Source organism: Rhineura floridana, chromosome 4, assembly GCF_030035675.1.
Source record: "Rhineura floridana isolate rRhiFlo1 chromosome 4, rRhiFlo1.hap2, whole genome shotgun sequence".
Lineage (NCBI taxonomy): Eukaryota > Metazoa > Chordata > Lepidosauria > Squamata > Rhineuridae > Rhineura > Rhineura floridana.
The window spans coordinates 59,718,918-59,737,481 of record NC_084483.1 but is presented as its reverse complement, the minus strand read 5'-3'; the positions used below and the strand labels follow the sequence as shown (position 1 = coordinate 59,737,481).

The following is an 18,564-nucleotide window of genomic DNA, read 5'->3' as shown; positions in this document are numbered from 1 at the left end:
TCTACTTCACCTCACGCACAGATGATGCAGAGAGAAATCTGCCAATAAGATGGACCAAAAGGGAAGCCCCAGTGTTAATGAATCCCCACATTTTGAAGAGCTTCTGTGACCGGTAGGAATTCACATCAGCACTTAAGTGTTTCTACACATATATCTTGATATACTGGTACATCGTACTCCCCATATTTCAAAACCTGAAAATTACATAATGCTTTATATATCTCATCCTTAAGACAAAATCTGTCAAATTTCACCACTAGATCTCTCTGTATGCCGCCATCTTTAGTGCATGGGCCAGAGACTCTGTAAACTCCATCAATTTCTCTCACAGAAACTCAACAGGGATTTTTAAATCTTTCCACCGCTGCAGAATAAAATCATTGGGGTTTCCCCATTCCCCAAATTCTGGAATTCCACGTACCTTAATATTCATTCTATGTGTTTCATTCTGCTGCTCCTCCCACTTTATTTGAAGATCAATAGTAGTCATTTTGAGCTTTTCCATTTTGGACTGATGATGCAGACCAAGATGAAGAGCCTCATTAGCTGCTGTAGCTACTCCCAAAATATGGGATTGCAAATTTGACAACTTATGATCTAGGGGGGCTAACGCAACTTGCCAGCCCTCAGCTAGTTCTCTGCTAAGCAACTGGACTAGCACAGTAATGTCCCCATCCATTGGCATAGAATGATGCCTTTCCCTGACTAAGGCCTCATCTTGTCAGTGTCTTCCAAGCTTGACAGCTCTGAGTTTTCTGAAGAGTTTTCCTCTAACACGGTCAATTTTAATGCTTTTTTTTGTGCTTTCTGTTGGGAGCCGAACACATCCTCTTATCTCTGCCACCTTCTAAAGTTCTATTCAATGATAATTCAATCCGTCAGCTTGCATCAAAAAGGGCCATACAAGCACAGGAGCTAAGATCGTATGTGGCCACCTTGCTTAATGGCACACCACGCCCCCTGAACACCTCTCTTCAGCTAAGCAACAAAAGCATAACAATGACCCAGCTCACACATCATGGGAAGCTAAATTATGGCTTACCAGGATTGCACAAACATGTGGGCACCTGGAAAGGTGCCTACAGCCACTCTGCTCCTCCTGGCCTTTTTCACTCCTAAACTATGCCAAGCTAAGCCAAGGCTAAGCTATCTCCTCACTAATCATTCGCTGTAACGAAAAGATTCCAGGGCAACATACAAACGTGCATAAGATTAGTTCACACAACACAGAAATACAATGTAATCCAACCAATAAATCTAACAAAATAAAATAAGACAAAACAAAGACCCCAAACACACACGCATAATAGAACACAATTCCAAAAATAACCTACAATCTAAAATGCCTGGGCAAACGGGAAGGTTTTCACCTGGCCCCCTAAATCTTGTAATGGCAGCACCAGACAAGCCTCCTTAGGAAGGGCATTGCAAATAAAAGCCTTGCAGAGGCCAAGTAGATGCCTATAGGAAACTCACAACCAGGGTATAAGTGTAATAGCTCTTTCCTAATGTTCACTAGAGATAGGTATTTGCAGCCATGCTACCTCTGATCATGGTGCAATATTGACACAGAAGTGTTTGTGCTGCAAACATCTATGTTCAGGAATTACCATCATTCCAAACCTTTCTTAAATTAATGGCAACTTCATTTCAGTGAACTTAAGTTTTTATCCTAAGAGCTGTATTTCCACATTAGCTTTCAATCCATGGGCATTTCAATCTGAAAAAAATCAATTATTGGGAAGAAGTACAATCATGACTGTTATATAGATTCTGAAGATCTCTCAGAGAACATTTTATTCCCAGGACCAGAAAAGCACAAAACTCACACAAACACACACATAACACCCAATTGCCAATAATCACTTTCTAGAAAATGGCCATGTTCTATAGCAGCATCAGTGGTGTAGTAATTCATAGTAGCAGTGTTATTCTTTGCTGCTGTGAATTCATTTTGCACTCTTCACACCAGTAGCAGGATATACTCCAGTGCTCTGCTAACCCTAAGTTAGCCCTAAGTTAAGAGATCAATTCAACCTTCTGTCTCTTCCCTGGTAGCTTCAGCCCCATCCAGAGTTGGCATGCAGCTCCTGACAAACTGCCTTCATAGGTTCTTGACAGAAAAACTTTGCCCCACCCTTGTTCTAGGCTGTACTTCTCACATTGTCCAGAAGGGAGGTGGGAAAGGCACTGCAGCTTGTTGACTCTCACCAAGGTCACTTGCTGATGACTTGTTTATTGAGCATTCCTCCTGATTTGTTTGCAGAGAGGTTAGACAGCATCAGCTGTTTATTGAACACATATTTTTATTTATTTATGGGGAGATTATATAACATGTCAAGCAATTGTTATTCCACACTTTCCAGTGTATTTTTCCATCTGCAAAAGATTTTTCTTTGTTGGGGGGTGGGGGAAGCAGATTTGTTGCACAAGAGTGACAAAATCCATTTTAATTATGTGATTGAATTTTCCCACTCACAAAATAGCGACAGTCAGGAAACAGCCATAGACTGAAAACAGCATAGCAAAGCAGAGGGAGCATCCCAAAAAGTCTGCTTGCTATCATCTCACCTATGTCTCTGTTAGGGCATTGTTGAAGAAGGTGGTGTGTTTGCCTAGATTGGCCTCTTTATTCCTTAAAGAATCAAGCAGGATATTCCAGGCACTTGGGGCCATTTTGATGATTCTGCCTCCTCCTTCTTCAGTCCAAAGAGGCAGAAACATATGAAGCTGCCTTATACTGAGTCAGACTATTGGTCCATCTAGCTCAATACTGTTTACACTGACCGCCAGCGGCTCTCCAGAATTTAAGCCAAGGAGTCTCTTCCAGCCCTAACTGGAGATTAAACCTGGGGCCTTCTGCATGCAAAACAGATGATTTATCACTGAGCTAAGGTAAGAGGCAAAGATGCTGGAGATCAGAGCAAGTGAAGGAACTGGAGCACAGGGATATGGAAGTCGAGGAGAAGACCTGGAGCTAGGAGGTGAGAGGAGAGAGAATGAATCCAGGAACTGCCCATTAAATAGATGGGATGATATGAGGGCAAATGGGGAAAGGAGTGATGTTTGGAGGGAGGAGCTAGAGCTCTTTGCCCCAATCAAAACCAACAAAATTTGACAAGCACTTGACCATTTCTATTTTAACAATCAATCCATGAATTTTTACAATTTGCCACAACTTCAAATGCTAGTTCTGTATGGAAGGGATTTTTTTCTAAAACTCCACAACCAAGACCTTTGCAGTAGCCAATATATTTAATTATTACCTTGAAACTTGTTTCAAAGGACCTCATGAAATATTGCAGGGTTGTTGTTTTTTGCTACCTGTATCCTTAAAACATTACAAAGTGGTCTCCAGCCACATATATCCCAGACTACTTTATCAGCAAGTATGTCCACCAAATGTGAGAAAAATCCCCTTAACCTCCTCAAATCCCACAATTTCCCTTTGAATTCTAATATACACATTTAAATTCAACGGGTTGTATTGAACAATGTCGCCCTCTTTATGCAAGGACTTCCAATTACATATTTCCTCTCCTCTCTCTGAGCACCCCCCAAATTTGTCCTAGATTTCTGGACAAGATTTGGGGGGTCATGGGGAGAGGAGAGGAGAGGAGAGGAGAGGAAGGGGAAATTCCATTTTGTAAGTGAAAATCCTTATGCAGTAGCTTCTAACTATCCATAACAAATTCTTATTTCTGTTCTCTTTAATCAAGCAACACAGTACACAACAATTCATTCCAATGGTTGCAACTGATTTGGCAGGGCATCTTATAATTCTAAAGAAACTTATTTCTAAGTGCAAGCTCTACAGACAAAAAACTCATTGTATGATAAAACTGTTCTTGACTGTACCCCTTCAGACTGTAGACCATCTACTGCATGAATGAATGCTCCATCATATAAATCCTTGCATAGAAAAAACAGAAGTGTTATTTTTATATATGAAGAAATGGTTCGTGAGGAGCACTTAGTCATAAAATCCCCTGCTTGCAGTATGAAGTGGTATAGTCCAGAAACAGTTTTACTATTTGACGAATTGCTTGTTTAGAGAAACCCTGGCAGTGCTTCTAACTATAACGAACATAAAGTGATGATGCAAACCTATTATTCTTTAATATGTTTTTGAGGGTGAGATAGAGAAAAAAATATTATTGCTTTCCATATCCAGGATAAGAACCCCTTTTGATTATGGCCAGCCTCACATGTTCTTTTAATCCTCTGTTAAGTTTGTTCTTCTTTCTGCATGGTGCTCACCACTACTGGAAGAAATGCAGATGTAAAGTAAGCAACCTGTTTCTGCATACCACACCAGTGGGGAAATAAAAGTTGGCTGTGTGTTTATGCTTTTTGCTAGGGAAGCCTACAGCCACAAAGGAAGGGGGAGGGGAATACCAATAAGGCACATTAGCAAAGCAGCTGCCATGTATGTCAAACAGTGTAATCCACAGGACATGTCAACTCAGAAGAAATCACCACTGAGTTCAGTGACACATGCTCCCAAGTGAGTAAATATAGGATTGCTCCCTAAATTTCTCCCCATAGGTTCTGAGGGAATCTTTAGGTTTTAATAATTTTCATGGTAATTCCTGTAATTTTAGAAAAGATTTTACATAGGTGTGCATTTCTCGTTCTTTTTCTGCTCTCCGTTCATTTGTACTTACTTTAGTATCTTCAGTTTTACACTTCCTCTGTATCTGCCCTAGCAAATGTTCATGTCTCCTTAGGAAGGGCTATCTCACACTTGAAAGCCACAGTGTTCAGTTTTGGTGGTGGTGGTCATGGTTTTCTTCTGTGATCTTAGCCAGTATTACAGGATACCCCTAGTTGTTGCATGCTGGCCCATCTCTGGATTTATACTAAGCCAGATAGGCACTAAAAACCTCAGTCTGCTTAATTATCAAAAACCATCAAAACTCAGAATACACTCAGACATTATGTAGAAGCAACAACAGCCTACACAAGAGTGATTTGCAAATCCAGTTTTCACGTGTCTCACATCATGCCCAAAGAGGGAAGCTTCAAATCTTCCCAGTGGTTAACACAGAAAGCATGAAACTCAGATATGCAAATAACTTCTCTTGCCACTTTCTTGTAATGTCAGAAACTGCCTTTGGTCTCACAGTTAAATGTCTCCTGCTCCCAGTAGATGGAAATCAAGAGCTTGCAGCAACGTCACTGTTTCAGGAGCTTCTTACGTGCTGTAAAAATGAATTGGATGAAATTTTGCCCCCAATAAGTTAGTATTTATAGTGACTTCAGACCTTTCTAGATATATTTACGTTCAATCATATATTAAAGCCAGCTTAATCCCTCACCTTTCCAAATAAAGTATTATATTTTAATACTATCTTTACCTTGGTATATTGCTCACGTTCCAGTTCTTGACTAGAACCAGACTCTGTTGTCTGATTATAACGGTGCATTTTCATTTTCATCTGTCTTGTTCGCTCCTCCACTACTACATTTGCTGTAAAAACACATAATGGAAGCCTATTAAAAAGAGATGAAAAACCTTTAAAGAAATAAATGGTTTAGATGCAATTTTGACCTTATTTCAACTTGAACAAGAGGTATTCAAACAACAAAACAAGCAGAATGTGAACACAAAACGCCGGCATGCCAATGTTAATAGAATAACTTGACTTGCTTGGAATATTTATCTGATACGTTTTCAAATTTGCTACATAGTCATATGTGCTACAATATATTTTAAAACAGGGAAAGAACTTTAGCTTTTTTAAAGCTGATAGATCTTGACAGTAATTTTAACATTAATATAATTTTTTTATAAAAAAAGATTTATCCTATTTAAAAAAATCCTATGCAATACTTGAATATGTGATAGATGTGGATTCAAAACAATTACTGCACCATTTTCTTTACAACTAGTTAAAGGCTCCAGTTAGCATGTTCTTGTGCAAGCTCTACTATAAACTGGATGGGCCTTATGTATATCCCACACATTTCAATGCAGTCTGTGCAGAAGAACATCCTGACTGGACTGTGTCAAATTTGATTGTATATTTCTGAAAAATGTGTTACCCAATCATATCACAAAGACTTTCAGTGTATCTTATATTTATCATTATTTATACATTACCATCAGTGCACAGCATGCCTTACAGAGCTTCAATGGGCAAAAATTAAAAAATAGGTAGGTCCCTACTCCTATTGAGCTTACAAACTACAGTAGACAATGGGGAAAACAACAAAGGAAAGGGAGGGAGAAAGAATAAAGGATGGATGTGGGCAAATGCAGTTGTATGCTATTAAAAATTGTTTGTAGTTGACAATGAGAATCAAGTGGTTAACCTTAAAGACTTGTGGAATAGTGTGCTTAATAGAGATTCTGGAGTTACAGACATGGGCTGGAGACATCAAGGGTGGGTGAGCAGAGTCAGGAGGAGAGATCTTTGGGAGGTACGTTCTTATTTATTATGGCGTGGAAGCTTTCCAGATTTTCACTGATTTCATCAGATGTATAAAATGGACTTAAAGGTACTTTGGTGTGTGTGGATGTATTATGCATGTGTAAACAAGATATATATGTGTGTGCGTGTGCGTAATATATTATTATTAATATATTTTGAATATATATTTCAGCATTGGTGAAAGTGTAATGCTTGTGTTGCTATTTCATTTTTAAAGGCCTTATATAATGCAAGTATTTTATATTCTAACAAAATTCTAACATAGAAAAAATCATATAAAGATTGACATTAAAAGCTGCTACATCATTATTTACAACTTAATTTTAATACTTTCTGTGACATACAACCCAATCCTACAAGTGTCTACTTAGGACAATGGGGCTTACTCCCAAGTAAGGCTGTAACCCCACGTACCTGGAAATAAGTGCCATTGAATTCAACAGGATTTCTGAGCAGACATGGTTATGATTTCACTGTAAGTCTGCATAGTATTTGCCCCAGTCCAAAGAAACACATTTCAAATATCCAGACTGTGTATAGGCACCTCTTTTCAAAACGTTTAAAATCCTGATTGGCTGTTGGAGAAGTAAGAGTGTAAGCAACTGAACCCTAACACCTGATGGAAGGAATTTGATTTATTTATTTATTTATTCAAAAGCATGTCTATACTGCTTAATATTTCAATATTTTGGCCGGGGTTAATGGGGTCCCTGTGCACAGTGTTAGCTCTTAGATGGGAAAGAGAAACCACACACAGAATCGGTTTGTCATGCTTATCTGCATTTTGTTAGCCACTTATAATTATAACATCTATTCATCGCTCAGCTGAGGATACATGCACAGACACAGAAAGCCTACCTCTGCACACTTGTTCCTCTAGCTGGATCATGGTGTATATGTATGTGAATATACTTGGTACTGGGGGCTTACTGACCAACTCACTTATTGGTGACCTAGGACTGTTACGGTATTCCTAATGAGTCTACAGTCCTGATATTTAGTAAACATACAGTCCAAAATATACTAGTTACCATTATAAACCTGAAAATGGAACATTTGTACACTCCAAAAGAGGAGCCAAAATACATATCTCAAACAGAAGGATAAACTTAAACTTGGCATATATGTAGCCCAAAGCATTCTGATTACTAGAAAAGTATTAACATAAAATGGTTAAAGGTACATCCAGGCCATTCAGAAAACTGAAGTTTGGTATACATATAACCTCTACTAAGTCCTGAAAAGGAAGCATTTTTACCCCTGATAGTCAACACCATCTTAGCACAGGCCAGCCGTGTAGCCAGCATTCCTTGTTAGGTGGGGCAACCACATTTCTAGGTGGAGTGTCAGCCAATCCCCACTCCACAGGTGGAGAGGACATGAGGGCCAGGCAGGAGAAGGGAAAGGCAGTGACCTTTCCTCTCTCCTCCTCCTCCACCCAGAGAGTATATTAACTTACATGAATGAAATTTAATCTCTTGAACTGTCTCACCCTTTTTTGAGAGATTCCCAGGAATACCAGACTCAGAAGCTTGACTTTGTCTATAGCTACAGTCCCCTTTCACCAGTGGTCTGTCTCTGTGTTCTGATTCTTCATGAACTTAACTACTTTGATAATGAAAGTGAGCTCCTGAGATTGGCTTTGATGCTACTTTGGGCATCTCAGTTTTAGATTCCACCTGAAAAACTTGTCCATACTACAAGTTTGGGGAAGTGCAGAGAGAAAACAAATACTTTAGGGTGTTTGTTAAATCCTCAAGAGTAGTCTTGTTCCTGACTTTAGATTTTCCTTCCTGTTGGACAATTAAGGGAAAGCTTTTTAACCAGCTGCTATATAAAAGACTAACTAAGTAACTGGAAACTAATTGTGGAACGCAACTGGAACTGTTTTTTTACTGGTTGCTGGGTTGATTATTCTGTCTACAACCCCCAAAAAGGCCTCATGCTGAGCTGCACATACTGGGAAAATCAGAAATTAGGCCTGAGATACAGCCTAGGTGGACAGCCAGCTAACTACCTAGCTAACTGTAGTGTACACAGCAATATTTCTATTCCTCTAGGGCTGATTTCATCCTTTGCAATCAAGTATTCAAAAAAGAAGAAAAAATAGCCACTATGTCTGTAAGCATAGTGAGTGCTTTAAAAGAGTAAAGGGTAGCCATATTTTCAGATCACATTATCTCTTTATTTCACCCTTTAGCAATAAGCACCTAATCCTGCTCTATTAATTATAACTGCAGAATAAACAAACTTTTTTTTCATACTGCAGGAAAACAAATATGTTTCTTTACTGCTGGCTGAGTAGAGACCACAAATGAAAATGAAAAGCAGAGCAAAGGAAAGTTCAAGGGATGGAGTTTAACTGTAGCCCATAATATAAAGTTCTAATATTTAGATTTTCAAGGGTCATGTCACTATACAGGTTGTTTTTTCAGGATCATTTAAGTAATTATAGGGCAATTGTGATCATGAAAAAAACACCCTCAGTTAGAGAAAATCTTAAGTGAGCAGCTTTGGGGGCTCTTCCACATGAGGCTTTTGTTGTGCATTCGCTTTGCCTTATTCACTGAATTTCTCAGAGGGTCCTATTCTTACATCACTCCGGTTTTTAAAATAAGCTGTCATTCTTTAAATAGAGGTTGCCATTGTCTGTCATGTCACAAATTAAATAGATAATTTCCCCAAAAAAATCCTGCGGGGGGAATGCACAGCTCTGGGGGGGCGTGCCTTCATTTGCCCCCCTGCCAACAGGCCTGGCAGTAGTAAAATAAACTTAAGGCAAGCCAAATAGAGTTGCCAGGTCAGAAGCATCTGAAACCCTGAGATTTCAGGTGTGGGTCCTAGTGATGTCACAGTGGCAGGCCCTACTGATGTCACATGGGTGGACCTAGTGATGTCATTAAGCATGATACATTAAGCATCAACCACAGTTGTTTGGAGTATACCACTCAAACAAAAAGATTTCTCTGACTGGAAATTAAGATAGAAATCTTAGCTAAATGAGGGTGTTCCCAGGTCCAGCTAAAGTGACGGGATCATTCTTTCTCTTCTGCTTAGACAGCCTGGGTAGGGAACCAGTCTACTTGCTTCTGGCAAGAAGGGTTTAAGTGCCCTCAGGCAAAGCCAGTCACCAGAAGACCATTGTAGGGAAAAAAGAGCCTAGTGTTGTGGAGATGTTAGATGGGAGCACTCGGGAGTAAACACGGATGCCCCTAAAGGCTGCAATTCTAAGCACACTTATTAAGGGACTAAGCCCCATAGAACTCTACAGACGTACTTCTGAGTAGATATGGTTAGGATTGTGCTGTTCATAAGGCTTGACTAGGGATCCTCTGCAAAGATACCCATATCAAAGCAGGGTTGGCAATCCCCTGCCTGGAATGCCTTGCCTGCCTTTTAATGTGGCTGCTCCAAACTTCCTGACAGACTTGACCGTTCAATGCCAGAGAGAGATTTGAGAAATGAGTAAGAGTTAAGATGATTCTCTACCCTTCTGTCTACCCTGTGGGCTGCTATAAACTCACCTTGACAGCCAGCCCAATTCCAGTGTGTAATAATTGAAAAGTGAAAACACACATGGTTTGGTCTACCTTCATGGGCAACAGCTTGGGAGTAACAGCAATTGAAGCCACACTTCATAGTATGTGAATTCTCTTTTACCACTACTGGACAAGCAACAAACCATCATGCAAATAACAAGGTGCATCATCAGTGGGTTTAAGGGGGTTGAGCTGAGTGCATGGAAACACTGTTGTTGATTCTATGGATGTAAGGGAGTGATGTCAGAGGTAAATGAAATGCAAACAGAAAAAGAAAAGACAGTGATGATTTCCTAAATGCAATACCATACCAACCACAACAAGATTCCGATGAGTAAAGCAGAAAACTCAGCATCCAACCAGTCAGGGTTCCTACCCCAAAACCACAACTAAAAAATCATGGCAGCCAGTTAGTCAAGGTCACAGAAATCCCCATGCAGCACTACCTGACCTGGGGGCTGCAGTTAGTGCAGAATGCTGTGACATGATTGCTGACATGAGTGAGACTCTATCAGCACATAATACATCTGCTCTGAAATCTGCACTGGTTGCTGATTTACTACCAGACTAAGTTCAAGGTGTGCTTTCCATGTTACGGATGTCACATAGTACTTGTTCTGCTCTTGTAAGAAATTGATCCTTTAACGTGGCAGCACCTGCACTTTGGAACTCCCTGCTTATTGACATTAGGCACACACATTAATTGCCTTCATTTTTGGCACCTGCTGAAAACATTTTTGTTTAGGCAAACCTACCCAGGCATGTAGAAGCTATTATGTTTTTTATCTGATTTTAACTCATCGTTGGTTTATTTTGAATTTTTAAAATTTCTGTTTTAACTGTTTTTGCCAATAACTTCATTGTTTTAATTCCTTTAGTAAACTGCTTTGAGTTTTTTTACAATAACATGGTATATGAATGTTGTAAATAAAATACATAAATACATTTTGGAGTCACTGTGGCCCTTGGGTCTCTTTCCTCTGTTGTACTGAGTCAGGCCATTTGTCAGAAAGCAAGCTATAAACCAGGTAAAGACAACAGTGTTTTGGCCTTGCAATGGGTTCTAGCTATTGCCTGCAGGTCAACAAATTCCTTGTCAACCACAACCCTGACTTCACTTATTGACTACAAACCTGAAAGGGCAGGCTTGGAGCAGCCAGCTATGAGCTTGTTTAACAGAAATTGGGGGGGGGAGGGCTGCTGACATTTTGGTGTATATCTCTTAAACCTTGACAGTTAATTTTTTTTCTTAAATGAAAGCTGAGAGTCTGGAGGTTGGAGTGACTCACCCAAAGACCTGGAGACTTTGAGAAATCCAGAGTCTCCTGGTGAAAACCAGAGACCTGGCAACCCTAAAGCCAAACCATATTGTCGTGAGTCAGGCAGAAGGGAGGAGGGCTTGGGCTGGGAACCCGGGGTGGGGATGACAGTGGGGTGGACTCACAGGGTGCCCCAACCCCTGTCTCTGATGGCTCAGCTTCCCCCACTCCTGTCTACCCTGCAGAATCACCACCTAGCTCATTGGACACTCTCCAGCTGGACATGCCCCAGCCGCCTGCCTCTGCGACACAGCCAAGCACGCCAGACATTTCCCAGCCTAGCTCTGCCCAGTTTCCCATGCCTGACCTGACTGTTAGAAGCCCCCCCTCCATTAGAGGGGGAGCTGGAGATCAAACCACCTTCGCCCCATGCTCAGAGGCGCCAGAGGCAGGAAGTTCAATAGTTGGAGCTGAGGAGAAGCCTTCATGTATGCATCCAATCCAAGCCTCCTTAAGCTGACTGGGGGACCCAGTCTTGCACTCAGGTCCTGCTTGCAGGCTTCCCCCAGGCACCTGGTTGGCCACTGTGAGAACAGGATGCTGGACTAGATGGGCCACTGGCCTGATCCAGAAGCCTCTTCTTATTTTCTTAACCCAGTTACTGAGTCAACGTCTTAGTGCTGCGTTAGTATGCTTAGTCAGTGTTAGCTTAGGGCCAAAGTTCCTAGCAAGCGTGGTTAGCTTAATGAGGTGCACTGTTTTTGATGTATCTATAACTTTAATTAAAAGAGAAAAAACCACAGATGCATCTGCTATTGAGTCCTTCAAAATGGGCAGGACACATATATAGGGTGGGTTTTGTATATTTCAGTACAAAAAGCAAAGTAAACTGTATGTAGGACTCTTCAGATTTTAAGAATGGTGCAATTCCAGATGCGAAAAGCAACATGCATCTTGGGCTTGCATTATTATTATTATATAACATTAATACTGACTAACTGGGCCTCCCTGAGAGTCAGACTCACTCACTCACAGGGATATGAAAATTGTTAGGCTACTTTTCTTTTTTTGTATTGCACAGTTTATTGTCAGACCATAGGTCATCACAACATCACAAGAACACAAATTCACAACAATGTATAAAACGGTAAAACCAGGTAATAAAATTAATTAAATACATTTATCAGTTCAAAATATCTACATATATTAATGTTCCTTAGGTTCCAGTTGAAGTAAATGTTTTGCTCTCAGGTTCTGGGCGGCCAAGGCAAAATGGGCTACCCAGTAAGTCACCCAATAGTTGGTATCAGCTAGAAGGAAATAAACTATCTGGTCTATAGTGTGGTATTCATGATAATTAATTAGAGTATTAAGAAACTTGGTTCTTGGATGGTCATATAAGGGGCAATCCAGGAGATAGTGGGGAAGGTCTTCTACCTTTCCAGAGTGACATATACACCGTCGCTGGTCCATAGGGAGCTGCAAGTAGCGACTGGATAGATAGGCAGTTGGCATAGTTTGGAATCTTAAGGCTGTAAAGGCGAAGCGTAAATGAGTTGGTAGTGGAATTGACAGATAGTGCGCCCTAATATGATCTAGTTTATACAGCCTGAACCAGGTAGAAAACTTAGAGTTTATTATTGTCAGTCTATCCATCCACTCACTATGGTATTTTATCTGAGCTTGTATTTTTGCTTTAGTCAATAATAGGGGCGAATCTTGTGGAATATGATAAAGTGAGTGGATGGCTTGTAGTTTTGAAATCCAGTTAGAGTCCATGCCAATCATTTTTGAACAAGCTTTCGCCAAGATCTTAGAAGGCGAGTTTATTGAGATAGTCCAATAGATTAACAATAATTGATGAATCCGAGCACTAAGCGGCAACAAACCCACTTCAGTTCGTAACAAGGCCGCCGGTGTGGAACCAGGGAGATTCAAAAGTAGTCTAATAAATTTATTTTGTATACCTTCCATTATAGGGGAGTAGGGTACCGACCAACCCCAGATCGCCGCCCCGTAGGTGATCTGGGGGAGGACCTTATTCTGGAATACTTTCAAGGTGGGGGCTACTAAGTGGTCTTATAGAAACGAAGAATGTTACCAACAGATCTTGCGGCTTTAAGTTTTACCGCAGCAATTTGTTCTTTCCATGATAAGGTATCTTGAAAAAGAATACCAAGATATTTGAAAGAACGGCATTGATTTATAGGGAAATTCCCTATGGACCATTTATGTTCAGAGTATCTTTTCCCAAAGACCATGATTTTAGTTTTCTGGTGATTTACCTGTAAAGATTCTTTTTTACAGTATGCCTCTAAATTTGCCAATAACCTTCTTAAACCAACAGGGGTCAGGGAGAGAAGAGTCATGTCATCAGCGTATAATAACATGGAGAGTTTTCTAGCTCCTATTGAAGGGGGGGAAATTTTTGGTCCTGCTAGGTCGTTGACTATATCGTTTAAGTATAGATTAAACAAGGCTGGAGCTAAAAGACAGCCTTGTTTTACCCCTTTGTTAGTCAGTATGGGGACAGTTAGATTATTACCCACCCTGATTCTGAGACTATTATTAGTATACAGCTCTCTAATCAGAAATAGGAGGCATCTGTCGATATTAGTACAGGCCAATTTGGCCCACAGACGATCTCTATCAATAGAGTCGAAAGCGGCTGCCAGGTCAACAAAGGCGGCATAGAGATGTTTTGTGGGTCCCTTGATTGATTTCTTAGCCAAGAAGAGCAGTGTAGCACAGTGGTCAATGGTGGACTGTCCTTTTCGGAAGCCCGCCTGTTCAGGATGGATAACCATATTGGCCAGTTCCCATTCTTCTAGCTTAAGTAAGAGAAATCTACTGTACAATTTAGCTCCCACATCTAAGAGACTAATAGGGCAATAATTATTAGGGTCTTTTTTTCTCCTTTTTTAAAAATAGGGATGACAATACTTTTTTTCCAGCCCTCAGGCATAATGCCCGTGGCGTTGATAAAGGTAAATAAGTTTGCCAAAATAGGAGCCCACCAATCTGGAAAGTTGTAAAACAGGACCGGCGGAATCATGTCCTCCCCTGGTGCTTTACCTCTTTTCAATAGAGAGATAAGAGTCTTAATATGGGCTGTTGTAACTGGCGGCCAATTAGTTAGATTATCCAGGAGAGGGCATAGGGACGAGATACTGGGAGCGGCCATTGTGGTGTAAAGTTTTGTAAAGTGATCAATCCACACAGAGGGGGTTATTTGACCAGAGTCATAATAACAAAATGCATTCGAACAATTTGATACCATATACCAGAACTGCCGTTCGTTGCCCTCCAAAAGGGCCTGATTAAGTAGCTGCCATTGTGTGCAGGCATGTCTATACTTTTTTTGTCTCAAAAGAGCCCTGTATTTGGAGCGGAGATAAACAAGTTGGTCATAGTTGAAAGAAAAGAAATCAGTTCTTATTTTCCTTGCATAGTTAACTAATTGGCGTTTAGCCACTTTACAATCAGAATCAAACCACTTCCTGGTTTTCGGGAAAATAGATTTTTGGGGGCCTGTATGGCTCACCAGAGGTTTGAGAAGGGAAATAATATTCTGATAAGAGAGGAGAGCGTCCATCTTGCCCAGCTCCCCCATCATGGGGGAAGGGATGGTAAGACTCTCCAGTAGTTTTATCAGCTTGAAGGGTCAGGGACCATCGTAATCTGCGGTCAGCTACTTGGGTCTCCTCGGGAGGTGGCAAAGTCGGGGGGGAGCCTGAGGGAGGCAGATGAAATGCTGTCATGGTGGGGAAATGGTCACTGTCTATTCTGTCCAATACTTTAAACTTGGAAACTTCCGTAAAAAGTGTGCTGGACACCAAGGTGAAATCCATCACACTGGCCCCTATGTGAGAGCAGAAGGTAAAGGTTCCATTAGATTGGTCTAATCTTGAACCATGGAGGCATTCTAGACCATGAGTCTGTATCAGTTCAACGAGTCTCAGGCCTTGTTTGTTCACTACCAGATCTTGGGAGACTCTGTCACTAGGGAAAATGTTAGGGGAGGGGTCATGATTAGATGCAGGCCGGGAAGGCCAGCCAGATCCCATCTTAGCATTAAAATCACCACATATTAACAGTCTGCATGCCGGGTATTGACCTTCCAGGAGAGCCAAGTATTCCGAAAGGTGATCCCAGATACTGGTGTAAAGTCCAATGTGTATCCCTTGCAATATTAAGATTATTCTGTTTCTATCTTAGACAAACCAGGGGGGACGATCTTGTTGCAGGATCAGGAATTTTTGGTGGGCACCCCTTATCTGGGGGCCTCTCTGGAGACGACGTGGTTTTCTTAGTGTCCTTTTCTTTGTTTATTGGATTTTCCAATAACTTAAAAAGTCTCTTAAAATTCATCTTGTTGTTGTGGGTAGATTTAAAAGTTTTGATGTTTTTAATATTTTTGGTCTTTTTCTGATGAAAGGCTAGGCCCCTTTTCTTTTTCCGTTTAGAATTCGAAGGGGCAGTCTCTTTGACCAAAGGATGGTTTGGTGGGTTCATCTGTGTGGGTAGCTGGTGCATCGACTGAATGTCGCGAGATAGAGCTACTAGAGTTGTTAATAATGAATTACATTCATTTAGAAAGGATTTGATATGTTCAAGGTCCGCTGCCATCGTGAGAATCGAGCCTAATAAGATATCATCTCTAGAAGAGTAGGCGGCCAGTGGCACTTGATTGTTAAGACTCTTCCAAGGCTCGGCCCAGGTGATCGTCGGAGGCAGAGATCATCTCTGACGCTTTTACCACAGCGAGATGTGATTTCAAGCATGAACCAAACTGCTGGGGAGTGATCTCCTGCGTAAAGTTGTCAGGCGGGGGGTCTATGGGGGTCAGCACTGCTCCATTAGCATCACCACCTTTAGAGAACTTTAAATGATTTAAATTTTGGCCGACTGCTAGCTCAATTTCCGTGGCTAAATCCATCATAGCTGATTCACTGGTTTTATTATGTGTATAGGCCTTAATTGGAAGGGACCAATCCAAGGGTGTAGATGCGGCTGGACATAATTCCCTCTCAGAAGATTGATGTGATGAAGTATCATAGAAGTCCGTAATTTTTAACTGCCCCTTTAATTCTTTAGAAGAATAAGGAAGGTCCTGCTTAGAAGCTTTTGGGTGAGACGTTTTCAGTCTTCTCTGGTTCTTAGTCTTCAATTTTTCCTCAGGTAAGCACACTAGTGATTTGGGGAGGAAGACTTCCAGTAGCAGCTACAAGCAAGCTTCATTTCTAGGAGTGTTATTTTATTATATCTAACATAATACTAGAAATGCAAATAGTAAAATGGTGTCTGATTGGCTCTTCTTACACATGAAAAATGTCTCACTTACAAATGGTGCCAAATGCAGCATAGCGCACATGAGTGCCATCAACGAAGATGGTGGCAGAGGTACCAGCCCCTTAGAGAAGCTTCCACCACCATCTTGGTTGATGGCAGCAACCTGGGCGCATTCACAGAAAGAGAGAAGACACAGGTGGTGCTGTCCTGCATGGTCCGTAAGGGGGCTGAGAGCAGGGGGCCCAGTCATGCCTGGCACCAGCCCTGGTCACATATATGGTCTGGTTTTTATATGTGTGTCTGATTGGATTTTTTTTTACTGATGAAGTGTGCCATAATCCTACAAATGTGCACTTTGATTTCAGAGGATACAGATTCATCCAATTTATGATGAATGATTGCATTTACTTTAATACACACTGAAATAAGAGAATTATCAACAAAACTGAGTACTCCAAGTCACTTGTCTCATGATTTTCTGTTCAGTGACATACAGAGAGATGCTGTTTTATTAAGGAGATATAGATACAATGCAAACATTTTTGAAAAATCTAATCTTAGTGGTTAAGCTTCTCCATTTCTCCAGTAATATTTTAATTTGGTAAAGTATGCAAAGTGATCTAAACTATAGCTCCATCTGCACTGTATCTTTAAAGCATTACGATACCACTGCTTAGCCATGACTCCCTCCAAACAAATCCTAGGAACTGTTGTTTGTTAAGGGTGCTGAGAGGTGTTTGGAGACCCCTTTTCCCCTCACAGAGCTACAATTCTCAAATTGACTGTTAAATCACTTTGGGAACTGGTTATATACATTTAAAATGACCAAAGTCCATTGGAGTTGATCCCATGAACCTCCTGAAGAAATCTCCATGCATATATCAAGAAAATGAAACAGAAACATCAAATCTAGAGGGCCACATCATATGATCTGGTCGTTTCTGTGTGGCAAACAACTTTGTGTGCACCAGCTCACTCTTTCCAGATCTGCCTCCGCCACATGGTTTGTTTCTATATCCATCCAACAAGCTATATTTAGAAATAGTAACTTATGCATGGTGCCTAACAAAAAAATGATGATGATTATGATGACAACAAACATTAGTGATTAGCATGATACAAGTAATAAAAGTGAGCATGATGATAAGTATTAAGCTACTGAATGGATACAAACCTCACTGTGGGGACCAATCCATGTGATGACAAGATGCACATGAAACTGCTAGCCGTATACATCAGCTCGCATGAGAAGGGAGATTCAATAAGCCTCTACATGGCAGCTATATGGTGAGAAACAGCCTTTATTATCCTTGCTTATTAACAGATTATGGATGGCAGCATTAAGTAGATGTCTTTTCCTCTCTTTCATAAATTAATAGTATGAAGATTTCAGAAAACTACAGACCAATTCGTACACTTAGCAGGTTTGCAGTTCTCTTCACACAGTAGAAGAACAGGCATATGCCCTCTCGCTCCACCAAACATAACGTGTGAAGCTAATGCTCCAAATTGACTCCCAGCTTGCATCCTGCTTCTCCAAAGAGGATAAACAAAGGACGATCGTACAAATTAAGTCTGTGTGTGCACAAATTTCCATATGGCTTAAAACACCATAGCAAGCACTTAGTAGATGAGAGGGGTGTCTGATTCTTAGCCATCCCACCTTGCATACAACACTAACTTTGCTGAGGTGTACACAATCCAAAAAGAAGAGAAAGCAACTTTGAAAAGGTGCCTCTGTGAGGAGCTGCTGCAAAACAGGCAGGCACATTCAGAGCATATACATAACAATGTTGAAAATAGGTTTTTATTGTGAAGATGTGAATGGGTGGACATGCACTCAACAGGATTAACATAAACAATGAGAAAGATCCAAATGACTTAGTAGAGCTAAAATAGATGATGGTTAGTACTACTTTTAACAGCATTAATTTTAGTGCTTACATTTGATCACAAATCAGGATGTGATTGGCTATGCTCAAAGATAAATGTAGTTCCACTGCAGAAAAAAGAAGACTCATTTCCTTCTGGAGTGTA

At 40.7% G+C, this 18,564-nt stretch overlaps 1 protein-coding gene across 17 annotated transcripts in view; it reads right to left on the bottom strand.

Annotated features, from left to right (window-relative positions):
• The window catches only part of RIMS1 (regulating synaptic membrane exocytosis 1), a 542,374-nt gene that overhangs the window by 102,442 nt on the left and 421,368 nt on the right, over window positions 1-18,564 (bottom strand). For 14 of the 17 annotated variants that reach the window (XM_061623103.1, XM_061623106.1, XM_061623108.1 and 11 more), the window contains one exon: window positions 5,361-5,473. The exons of the other annotated variants lie outside the window; for them this stretch is intronic. In XM_061623103.1, the coding sequence (XP_061479087.1) occupies window positions 5,361-5,473 (113 nt within the window). The remainder of the gene's footprint in view (window positions 1-5,360; window positions 5,474-18,564) is intronic. 17 annotated transcript variants of the gene reach the window in all.